This window comes from Ictalurus furcatus, chromosome 8, assembly GCF_023375685.1.
Source record: "Ictalurus furcatus strain D&B chromosome 8, Billie_1.0, whole genome shotgun sequence".
NCBI lineage: Eukaryota > Metazoa > Chordata > Actinopteri > Siluriformes > Ictaluridae > Ictalurus > Ictalurus furcatus.
The window spans coordinates 10,885,188-10,897,550 of record NC_071262.1 but is presented as its reverse complement, the minus strand read 5'-3'; the positions used below and the strand labels follow the sequence as shown (position 1 = coordinate 10,897,550).

At 39.0% G+C, this 12,363-nt stretch overlaps 1 protein-coding gene across 1 annotated transcript in view; it reads left to right on the top strand.

The window, feature by feature from the left end:
- Nucleotides 1-12,363, top strand: part of sorbs2b (sorbin and SH3 domain containing 2b) — a 50,779-nt gene that overhangs the window by 25,970 nt on the left and 12,446 nt on the right. Inside the window, exons 12-19 of the mRNA XM_053630715.1 lie at nt 37-238; nt 504-618; nt 2,715-2,798; nt 3,347-3,388; nt 4,911-4,960; nt 5,822-6,024; nt 8,808-8,893; nt 12,247-12,293. Coding sequence (XP_053486690.1) covers nt 37-238; nt 504-618; nt 2,715-2,798; nt 3,347-3,388; nt 4,911-4,960; nt 5,822-6,024; nt 8,808-8,893; nt 12,247-12,293 — 829 coding nt within the window. The remainder of the gene's footprint in view (nt 1-36; nt 239-503; nt 619-2,714; nt 2,799-3,346; nt 3,389-4,910; nt 4,961-5,821; nt 6,025-8,807; nt 8,894-12,246; nt 12,294-12,363) is intronic.

Sequence of the window (12,363 nt, the reverse complement as noted above, 5' to 3'; positions counted from 1 at the left end):
ATGGATTATTATTTTTACTATGGGCTGTTTTTACAGAGAAGCATAGTCCACCTAATAATCTCCAGGCACACCCTGCACCTAAGAGCAGTACATACAGACCCATAACCAAGAGCATCTCTGATAATGGCACATGTGGATTCAGACCATCCACCTCCTCTTCCCTGCCAAGTTCATCATCGGCTCAGCCAATGTCTCACAACCGTAATATCCACCAGAGTGGCAGCAGCACTCCGGACATGTGAGATCCAATTCCTTCTCTGTCTCATACGTACTGTTCAAAAGCATAGGTGGATTTGTCTAATGTAATGTTGAGCCTGATAGTAAGATTGAGCAGACTAAGACATAACTGTGTGTAGTCTCCACAGAGTATTATACATCTAGACATTGAAGTCTGAAGTAGATATAGCATACATACTGTAGTCGCCTGTCAGAGTCTCAGGCTTTTATGAAACTGTGGTTTTATATTATTTAAAAGCATTTTATTGCTTCTCTTACACTCTTAGGAATCAGTGGGGTCCTCAAGATAGAAAAGTGGATACTCGCAAATACAGAGCAGAGCCCAGGAGTATCTTTGACTACGAGCCAGGGAAATCCTCTATTCTAGATCAAGAGAAAGCAGTAAGTATACTCTGATTTTTTTTTATATCCCCATTTTATAATACTACAAACAGTTAAGATAGTGTTACCAGTTGTATTTGAAATGATTTCAGCTTCAGAAAAAAGAATGCATAGAGACAATACAGAGCTCACAAAGTGTTTAGTGTTTTGTATTCCTCTGGAAATTATAATAAACAATATTAATACAATGTGATCCTAGCAGGCATTGTTAAATAAATAACTTAAAATGTGTCATCGGTAGCAGAGACCATTATTAATGTTAATGTTACACCATCTTTTGATAGTCTAAGCTGTTAACATACAATAGCAAGTCTGTCTCAGAAATACATTTTCCATTATCTTGATAATGAGTATTCCTAGGGATACCTTCAATATTCCTTAGTTACATTGTTATTTATAGCACCAAGTAGGCCATGTAGTGGTTTCTTCACTCTCTGTAGTGTATGTTCAAATCATGAGCTGTTTGAGATTCACTAATGTGTAGATCATTTCCTGGAACACTGTCACTACTTAATAACTACTGATCAAAGATAAATGTATCCCTCAATCAAAGTTATAATATCCAGGGACTCAAGCCGGACGCACAAGATTAATACCTACATCCCTTATTGAAAATTTTGTTTACTATGTCATTGTTGCATGGCTACTGAAACCAGTACTGCTTTTAGACTGTATTTTTGAGTTCCCTGAAGGTCAACAGGCTATTGTTGATATAACATTATTGGTGTTATCTCATATGTGTTAGCTGATTTCAGTTTATTCACGCTGCCACCAATATCTACTATCAAGACATTATTGCCATCTACTGGATATATTTGGACCTGCAATAACATACAGTGGGGGAAATAAGTATTGGATGCGTCAACATTTTTTTCAGTAAATATATTTCCAATGAGGCTATTCACATGAAATTTTCACCAGACATCAGTATTAACTCAAGAAATCCGGAAATATAAAGAATTCAATATTGGGCCGTCCAGTGCTTATTTCGCCCACTGTATATACAGCAAAGTTTGGTTATTTATAAAATGTAAATATTACTGTTTTTTAGAGTGGTATTTCGGAACTCGTTTGGATGCACCAATGAGTATTCAAAGCCTGTAAAATGCTTACTTATTTTAAATGACTCCTAAATGATTATTTCTTAAAAAACTTTGTATAGGGTTTGTATTATTGGCAAATGATTGGCAAATTTCTAAGACAACTGTAATCTTCCAGAGTTTAGAATTTTGAAATGCAAAAGGAGGACATATTGTAGTTAGTTATTATGTGGTCTGACTAAAGCTGGGTTCACACTGTACGATTTTTGTCATGATTTGGTTGTCTGAGACAAATTTTGAGAATCCTAAAAGATTCCTATAATCCTAGGCCAAAATCTGTAGTCTTTGATCGCTAGTTTGACAGCCAATTAATGGTCATTGTGATCAAATTGTACTTCTGATTAAATTCTGGAAGTGTCAGAAGATTTGAGGCACAGTCCTGTAGTGTGGCTTCTTCTACTCCGTACGAGTCTTCTTGCGCGTGTCCGTTTTCGTGTCTTGACTGTCATACAGTCTGACATTAATGACAACTGAGATCTTACAGTGTGACATGGCTTACAGCGGGGATCATGTTGGTACAGTCTGACAAGCAACAGTCGCAAAGGACTATTAAAAATCGCACAGTGTGCACCCGACTGAGGTGGTGGGAAAAGGTCTGTTATTGCTCTCTGTTGGAATGGGAAGGGTAGTGCAGCTGACCATTTAACTGCAACACATCTTTTTAGCTGTATTATTTATTAATATTTAGGATGTTGTAGAAATAATGCACTTGCCTTAACAAATATTCATGTTTCACAGTTTCTGTCTTGTCAAAGCCATTCCTTATGTTGACACTTAGTCATTTTTATTTCTGTAGCACCTTTCTAGAACAGACATCACACACTGCTTAACATTCACAATATAAAAACAAAGAAGCATAAAAATAAAATAAAAACAAAGAGAAAAACAAAACAAAACAGAAAACATGCATGTAATTGCAGGCCATTACGCCTTTTCATTCCTGTTCCCTCTCTCATCCCTCTCCTCTTTCCCCACTTTTGTCTATTCTACAACCAGAAGAGTAACTTAACACCAGAAGAGCTAGCTTTAGAGAATGAGCCCTGGTATAAGTTCTTTGCAGAGCTGGAGTTTGGACGGCCGGTAAGTGGGGTGTAGTTGTGTGTGCTTGGTTTGATGCTGCTAGCATGGCACATACAGTACAGTGGGAAGCTTGTTGGCTTCCACAGTAGTTGCCTTACTGCTGTGGTCAGGTCTGGAATGACTGGTTGGAATGAGCAGAAGCATTTAGGGGAGCCTCTTGATAATGAGTGAAAATCAAGTGATCATTCAATTAACTGTAACTTGACCCGTTCTGCTCCAACCTTCCAACATTTTAGCCTTGTGTCTCAATGTGTCAGCAAGTGCCTCTGTTCTTCACACATCCAGCTCTGCGGTCTTTAGCTCATGCAAATGGCATGTTTGATTTTGAGACCACTTGCATGATTGCATATTGCTTTGGTGAAAGGTATAAGGGCTAATTGTAGTGACTAGTGATTGGTACTGTGTGTAGTGATGCTAATCGTGTGCTGGTGTGTAGTGGCATGACATCTGATTCTTCTACTACTGTCAGGTAACTGCTTCCTCCTCTTTTCCTTTCATTTCTGGCTCACCTTGACTCCTTCTGCTCCTTCTTCCTCCTCTGGGTCAAGCCTCCTAAAAAACGTCTGGATTATGATCCAATCCGTAATGAGGTAATGAGGGAGTGGGCAAGAGAATGAGTGATAAATAAATGAATGAAAAAAAATCGATGGGAAAATAAGTAGTAGTGCATGGAAAATCTATCACCCTATTGTTGGGAGATTGCAAGTTTGAATCCCAACGATGCTACAACTATTCGTGGCCGGGAGTCATTACTGTCAATCAGTGCAACTCTAACCAATTATAGGTGTCGGTGAGATCATGTATACAGCAGAGGGCAATTAGAGCTTTCCTCCAGGTTGTGTTAAGCTGCCCTGTGACGTAGCATGAGCGTTAGTTGGAAAAGATACAGTTGTTCCTCAAGGGAAGCACATGTCAACCTTTACCCGCCCTAGTTGGTAGCTGTCGTATGATATGGGAGAGATAGTTGATGGGAATGCACAGTGACCACAATTGTGTGAAAATGAGGTAAAAAATAAAAAAGGAAATGAGTAAGAGATGGATGGATTTCCGAATATGAGATAAAGCAAGCATACAGTAAGACTAAATATCAATTCATGTTACTTCATTTTTCATCACCTATTAATCATGCTCTGTCAAAAACATCTTTCTTTTTTGTTAAAACTATCTAATTAGAAACAAGATGTTATATAACAAATGGGCATTGGTTGTATGCACAAAAATGTCCCAGTGTACATGGTTCATGAGTTCCTGTGCTAGGTGTTTTGTTGTGAGACAAGAGAACTAGTTGTAGTATTTCAAGGATGTGGGCATGCTTCATTAAGTATCAAATTACATCCCATTTCACATAGGCTGTGTGGATAAAATTAGCCTGCTGCCACCTCTGTCATTTAAAAACTACTTAGCCCCTTTGTTAATGTTTCTGCTTATAGTATATTTACAACTCACATATGTGTGCAGATAAAGTAACCTTTCTGAGTAATCGTTTTCTTTATAATTAACAATTACATGAATACATCACCAATTACAGAGGAACATGAGATGATGGTAAGAGCTAGACCTTGCAAGATGGTGGATTGCAAAGATAGTGGGTGTTCACAATTACATTTATGTTTGGAAGACTGCTATAATGCCATGCAGAGAGCTACTTTGTAAAATTGTAGTGGGGTTCACGGTCCTATTAAGAGCTTGCCCTCGAGGTAGCTGTCACTTGCTCCTGTTATGTTGACTGGCCACAAATGTGTCACAGCAAGTGGACATTCCTGCCACCTCACAGAGGCTACTTTTAAAGCCTGTTAAAAAAAATAGATGACCAGCTCACACAGCTCCAGAGAATAACTCCAGTTGAGCCTTCTCAGAGCTTCAGTAGAAGGGAAAATGGTTATTTACTACAGCCATGTGCACAAGGAATTCCCTGCTTCATTTGATATCGAAACACTTGTAAGTGTTCTGCAAGCAGCTGAGCTTTTCTTCTCAAGCAAATGTGTAATTTGGGGAACGATGGCAAATATAGCATTTGGGGTAACTTGGTCAGCGTTAGTGTACTGGGAAATAATTGGATCTATAAGATTCTACAAGTAAAGGAATCCCTTTACTCTTTATTCTCTGTTTCAGACCTTTCTTTATCAGCCGTCTGCTGACAGAAGCTTTGAACGGCCTTCAAGGTAAGTTGTTTTCCCCATCTACTGTACAGCAGCCATTATTCATTAGAAATATTCATTAGAAATATGTCTATACTTTCACATTTAGTTATTCTGAATAATTGTTTGATTGTTTATGTACAGTAATTGTATGACTGTGGTCGATCTGAAAAAGCCTTGTCCTTGTGGACTAATAATCAATTAGTGTCCCCTGACCCTACCCTCTGATCTGGCCACAGCCTGTCCTCACTGTCCTTTTTTAACTGTATAGTAGTGTTTGGTTCTGATTTCATCGTAGTGTTCTTTTGAATCAGGATGTTTAATAGCCAAGATGTTTTATCTGGCTAGATTACCCTAATAGCTGTTGATTTCTATAATTCATCCTTCTGGTAGAGGCAGTTGATCTGTACTCAATATAATTAATATTGAACTGTTTCAATTGGGCTGATGTTTAGAGTGGAAATTATGAAATAGTTGTTTCAAAACACTAAAAACTGAAATGTTCTCATTATCATTTAAAAAGCTGCTTAATGGTTCATCTAAGGTACAAGTAATACTGAGAATAATTTACCTTGTATTGAAAATGGATTACAGTTCTATACATTTAAATGCAAAGAGTGAATTCTACAAATCCTGTGAAAACCGAAGCCCTACATTTTTATAACAGAAGACTGTAAAACAAATCACCGAAGACTTCTCAGTCTCCTATATACGTGTATTTATCAAATGGAAGAGTCTGATTTTGTGGCTGTTTGGGTGCCATCTGGATACATGGTCAATTTGCTAAGTGAAAATATTATATTCAAATCTCAAATACTCTACCACATTTGAAAATTAACTTATTTCATATATACTGTATGTGCCCTTTCCTCTTACCATTTTTAGTTCTGCCAGTGATAACAGGACAAGAAGGAAGTCAGAGCCTACAGCCACTCAGTCCCAGCCTCAAAGCTCACTAAGATCCACCCAGAGCATTGGAAAAACATCCGAGGTTCATGCTGCTCACCTTCCGGAACCAACCAGGACCAGCAGTACCCAAAGAAAGCCCTTTAACACCCCTTCCACTTCCTCCTTGTCCAGATCAAAAGGTAGACGTCACAGACAGTACTAGGCAAAAGTTTAAGCTTTCATTTTTGCCTCATGTCAGTACATTACAGAGACAGAATCTTAAAAAGTTGCTCTGATTGCATGAATCAGATTTATCATTTTTTGTTGGTCGCAGTTTTTCACTATTTCAGTCATATTTGATGTATAAAAATGAGCCTTATAGCAGAGTTTCTTTGTTGTGGGAAAATATTTTGAAAGTATAAAGTAGAAAATATTTAGTTTTTCTTCCATTTTGATAGATGTGCTGCTGTAGCAAGCTCAAATCCATTCTTCTCTGCTAAGGTCTTGTTAATGTCTTCTCTCATGTCTCTCTCTTGTCATGCTGCTCATGGTGGATATATAAAGGTGGGGATATTAGCACACTGCACTCAGCACATTTAAATGGTCAAAATCCGAGCCATGATACCTCATTTGAAGTAGTGGAATCATATGGAAATAATAACCAAAATGAGGACTTATTCATCCAAAATTCGAACAATGATACCTCACATGTTTCAGTAGCCACATTTCAAAATGATGACCAAAATGAAGACTCAATCATTCTATCTGCCTCAGAGGACTTAAAGAATGGCTGGCAATCAGAGCAAGAGAATCTGGAGCTCTCTCCTAAGCCCAGATCCTGGAGCTATGATGATCTCCTCTCTGAGGGTCAGGATAATGGAATGGGAAAATGGCCTGAAAGCATTGTCTCTGTGATGCAGAATGGAGAACAAAACGTTTTTTCCCACAGTGACAATAGGAATTCTGAGGAATGCAGAGAGCGTAGCCGACACTGCTCAGCCCATACTGCACCAGGTTTCCTCAAATTGTACAAGAATATGCACCACATCAACCGGCAAGAGCTTAACAATTCACGAGTTTGCTCTGTCAAAGCCAGGATTCAGAATTATGAGAGTGAGCAGCGCAAGGACCATTGCTTGAGCAACAATGGTACCAACAGTGAGATACCTCATGATATGGTGCACAATAGGATCTCTGAATTTGAGAGTCTAATCCAGAAATCCAAATCCATGCCAAACCTAGAGAGTGATTGGCAGAAAATAGGTCCTTCAAGAAGGATTACCAACCAAAATCGCAGCTACTCCATTGAGTCCTTGCTGGACGAAGAGCCACCAGCCAGAAATCCTCCACAGTCACAGCCACAGTACCACAAGATTCATGCTAATGTGCCAATTCACATCCAAGTGTCCAACAACCACATAAGATGCCCTAATGTCCAGCAAGATTTCTCAGACAGTGACCATGACGCCGCTGTGTCTGATGTTGGTGACTTAATTCAGAATGAGGGCTCATCCTACTGCAGTGAGAGTGACTTTGACCACTGCTCCTTCACATCCTCTGAGAGCTTCTGTGGATCAGGTCGTCATCATTGCTACAACAGGCAGCTAGTGGGCTCCTGCAAAGGCATGTGCCCAGCCTCCTTCACACGCTTTACTACCCTGATCAAACATGAGAGGGCTAAGAAAGACAAAAGTCATCAGCTGCAAATGGAGGAGTCTGACAGCAGCCTCAGCAAACTGGCCTTTCTGGTCAGCCCAGTGCCTTTTTGCAGAAAGAAGAGCTCCCACATTCCACAATCCAAGAGGTGCATGTACAAAGCTCTTGACTCAGCCCTGAAGGACATCTATGAACACATTTGCACTGAAAAACACAGGGGCAGTTTGCCAGAAAACAGCATCCTCCACAGGCTTCTGGCAGAGTTGTTAACTGAACTTCCTGAGAGGAAGTCCTCTCTTCAGACTCTGGACCAATCCAGTCCAGCCCAGGTTTCCTCTTGCAATGCCCTGCCTGATGGCATGTACATAGCGGACCAGCCAGAGTACTCCCATCCGGACTGCAGTGCCTCCTGCCACAACAACCAGAAGAATCATAATACTCCAAGATGCTCTCAAGGTGGATTCTGTTGATCAGTCACCAATGTTCCCATATTCTTTTTTGTGTTTGGGCTGTCATTCTTCCACCCACCTTCCATGCCCTGCACTCAAATGATTTACATGTTTTTGTGAATGTGTTTTGTGGTAGAAAATGTTTTGCCATTCTTCATTGGATGTCTTTTTGAACCATGATTTCACTGACATTTTTTTATTTGTATAATAATTGCTTGCAATATCTTTTCACTGGACCTGCTGTATATGTGGGCCTTTCCTGAAAAAATGGAAAAGTGTAGGTTGCAGTCTAAAACTCTCTATGTCAACCTACTACTGGATAGCCGACCTGTGATTGATTTCTATGTCTTGTGAAATGCATGATATATCTTTAATTTATTGGCACAAGGTATAGCGTTCCACAATCTTTAAATAAACCTAATGGACATGAAGTCCTGTTTACTTTTGAAAGTAGCCAAGAGCTTTTAAATCACTACTCCCCTGAGCAAAGAGCCATGCAAGCATTTGGCAGTGAGAAATCTTTGCCATGTGAGACTCGCATAAATACATTTGTTCCATGCAGGGGATCTGTTTCCAGTGCTAGATTATAAATCTGCCCGAGTTGACTGGTACAAGCCATTCAACAGAGATCAAATAGATTATAGCAATGGCTTTGCAGGAAGATCAGATTTCTGTGTATATTTTGTTGTTCTTTGTGTATTAGTGAATTAGCTTCTTTCTTTCAAACAATTTGTTATATTATTTCTGTGACTGTTCTGAATAAGCACACCATAACTTCACCACTCCATACATTCTGCATGGAATTGTAGTAGGTCTTCTGTCTGGAGGAACTGAATTTCTTCTTCTTCATTTTTTTTTTGCTCGTCTCTTCTCTCTAGATCAAGACACGGCCAGAGGTTACTCCTATCCTGACGTAGGCCGACAAACTCCACAGAGCAGGAGGCTTACACCTGAAGTCAGAGAGGTTAGTGGCTCAACAGCTCATCACTCTTTAGCATTAAAAAACAAAGCTCAGAAAACAAAAGTTTTAAAAGAAAAAAGAAAAAAAAAGCAAAACTATTCATAATATAATTGATGATCTAATGGATAATTTAATCTAATTTAATCTGTTATTTTAATTACTAAATAGAAAAGCTTTGAACTGAATAATCGAGCAGTTGTGGTATTACACTGTTTCACACACACACACGCACACACACACACACACACACTACTTATACAATATGAGCCAGTCTTCCCTTTGTTTCTCTAAAGTAAAGCTGATTGCATCCCAGGCAGGAAAGAGAATAAACAGCTGGTCATGCATGAGGAGTGATGAGGGACAAAACCAGTCCTTTAGACCATACTTATTAATAATTATTATACTATGTGCCATACATATTATTACACTGATCATGTAGTTCACTCCTTATGGGCATGTCTATGATGTTTTTAAATATCATCTATAAGAAATAATTGGAGGTTCCTTAAAAAAAGGAAGTAGTCTGGGGACCATCCTGGAGGATTTGGAGGTTTTGAAGGATAATTTCTGCCACTGATTTATTAGTAGGTTAGGTGAGCAAGGAATTCTATGTGACTTCTGTTTACTCAACAGTCGTGACCTGAGCCATGGCCTTATCTACGACCTTCTTAGAAATTCCACAGTTATAAAAAATAATAATCTCCATTTCCTTACTTTTCATAAAGTAAATATGTTTAAGTCTCAGGAACAATGCTTTGCTTGGGATGGGAGGAGATTTACTGTAAAGACTTCACTGACGTGTCCAAAAGGTTTTTCTCGAGTTTCTAACGTCAAACATTTGTAATATAAACTGGTTTCTACGGATCCCCCCTAATGTCAGGTAAGAAAAAAAAAATACAGCCATGTGTAAACCGTACCCTCAGTTTTGAAATCCGTACCCTCAGTTTTGTAATCCGTGCCCTCAAATTTGTAAACGTGCCCTCAGATTTGTAAACTGTACCCTCAGATTTGTAATCCGTGCCCTCGGTTTTGTAATCCGTGGCTTCAGATTTGTAATCTGTGCCCTCGGTTTTGTAATCCGTGCCCTCAGTTTTGTAATCCGTACCCTCAGATTTGTAATCCGTGCCCTCAGTTTTGTAAACTGTACCCTCAGATTTGTAAACCGCGCACTAAAGTTGGGTTTATATTGGACATTTGCTGTACATTCAAGCTTCTCTCTTCTATTTCTCAAGAAATAAACACACAAAAAGGACATACTGTGTATTGTCTTAATAATGTGTATTGAGTGGACATAGAACCAATACAACTGAATATATTTTTAAATTTGGTAAATGGCACACTTGTATAGCACTTTTATTCAAAGCGCATTACACTGTGTCTCATTCATCCATTCACACACACACCAATGGTAGCAGAGCTGCCATGCAAGGCGCTAACTTGCCATCAGGAGCAACTTGGGGTTCAGTGTCTTGCCCAAGGACACTTCGGCATGTGGAGTCATGTGGGCCGAGAATCGAACCCCCAACCCTATGATTAGTGGATAACCTGCTCTACCACCTGAGCCACAGCCGCCCCCATTTTCTCCCGTTAAAGCCCACGGAAGCCAATCTTTGGAAAACGCAGGTCATCAGCACGTTATAGTAATGAAGTCAGTAAGGGACCATATAAAAAGTGCATGACCTGGGCAACTGTATAAGATTCTACTAAGTTTATAGTCGTCTACTTCACAGGATATCTAACTTATTGCAGTGTTAGGATACAGTATGGATAAAGAATTAGTTTTTTTATAGCATATATATTATTAATGATATACCTTTTTTATTACAAATATAAACTTATTGTGCCATATAAAAATGTTATACAGTTTCCCAGGTCATGCACTTTTTAGATGGTCCCTTAGTGACCATTACTATAAAGTGCTGATAACCTGCGTTTCCCAAAGATCGGCTTCCGCAGGCTTTAACGGGAGAAAATTGAAAAATATATTCAGTTGTATTGGTTCTATGTCCACTCAATACACATTATTAAGACAATACACATTATGTCCTTTTTGTGTGTTTATTTCTTGAGAAATAGACGCTCGAATGTACAGCGAATGTCCAATATAAACCCAACTTTAATGTGGAGTGTGGTTTACAAATCTGAGGGCACGGATTACAAATCTGAGGGCACGGATTACAAAACTGAGGGCACGGATTACAAATCTGAGGGCACGGATTACAAAATTGAGGGCACGGATTACAAATCTGAGGGTATGGTTTACAAATCTGAGGGCACGGATTACAAAATTTAGGGTACGGTTTACAAATCTGAGGGCACAGTTTACACATGGCTGTATTTTTTTTTCTTACCTGACACTAGGGGGGCTCCATAGGTTTCACCTCCTACAGCCTCCGAAGCAATTTGCTTGCACAACTGATAAAGGAATTTTGTCCAAAACATCCTGATTCTCTGGAAACTTTGCATACCTTAAACAATGACTGTATCTACTGTTACAACTGAAGTACATAATGAAGGTTGTCTGGTTTTACCTGAGAAAACAGAAGCAAATGTAATAGTCAAAGTCTCCAGAAAAAACTGTAGCAGGTTCTCCTAGATCAGGGTGGGCAATCTTATCCGGAAAGGGCCGGTGTGGGTGCAGGTTTTCATTCCAACCAAGCAGAAGCCACACCTGAATCTATTGAAAGCCAAGATCTTCAGCAGAAATGTTCAGCAGAAATGTTCAGCAGAAATGTTCAACAGAAATGTTCAGTAGAAATGTTCAGCAGAAATGTACAGCAGAAATTTTCAATAAAAATGAAACTGAAAAAAAAAGAAAGAAAGAAAGCCAAGATCAACTGATTAAACAGGTGGAATCAGGTGTGCCTCCTGCTTGGTTGGAATGAAAACCTGCACCCACACGGGCCCTTTCCGGATAAGATTGCCCACCCCGTCCTAGATGCTTAAAACAACCAATCAGACAATATTCTCATAAAACTGTATTAAGTTCATCTGAGACAACCAATTAAAGCAAAGAGTCACACCAAAGATTGACTTTATTTAGTTCCGTGCTGTCTACTGCTATTTACAATAGATTTTCTTTTCATGTAGAAAATGTTTCATTTAATGTTGAATAATTTTGGAAGGCATCTTTGCCTAAGACTTGCACAGTTCTGTACATATAGAAAACTGAGCTTGTTATCCATTTATTCATTTTTTAAGTATATTATACAGTAACTGCAATGAAACTAATAGGCATGTAGTTACAGTGGGAGAGTGAGGAAAGTCTTTAAGGGGTTAAATTCTTAAGTCATGGATTACAGGAAATCTATTGTAATAGTAGACAGTTTAATCCCTGTACTTTTCTTATCACACAGAAACTGCCAGCCAGAGCAATATACGACTTCAAGGCACTGACAGCAAAGTAAGTAATGTTCAAAATTCTGTGCATTTACAAATTTCAGTTTACTTTTTGTTCAAGCAAATGATATTTT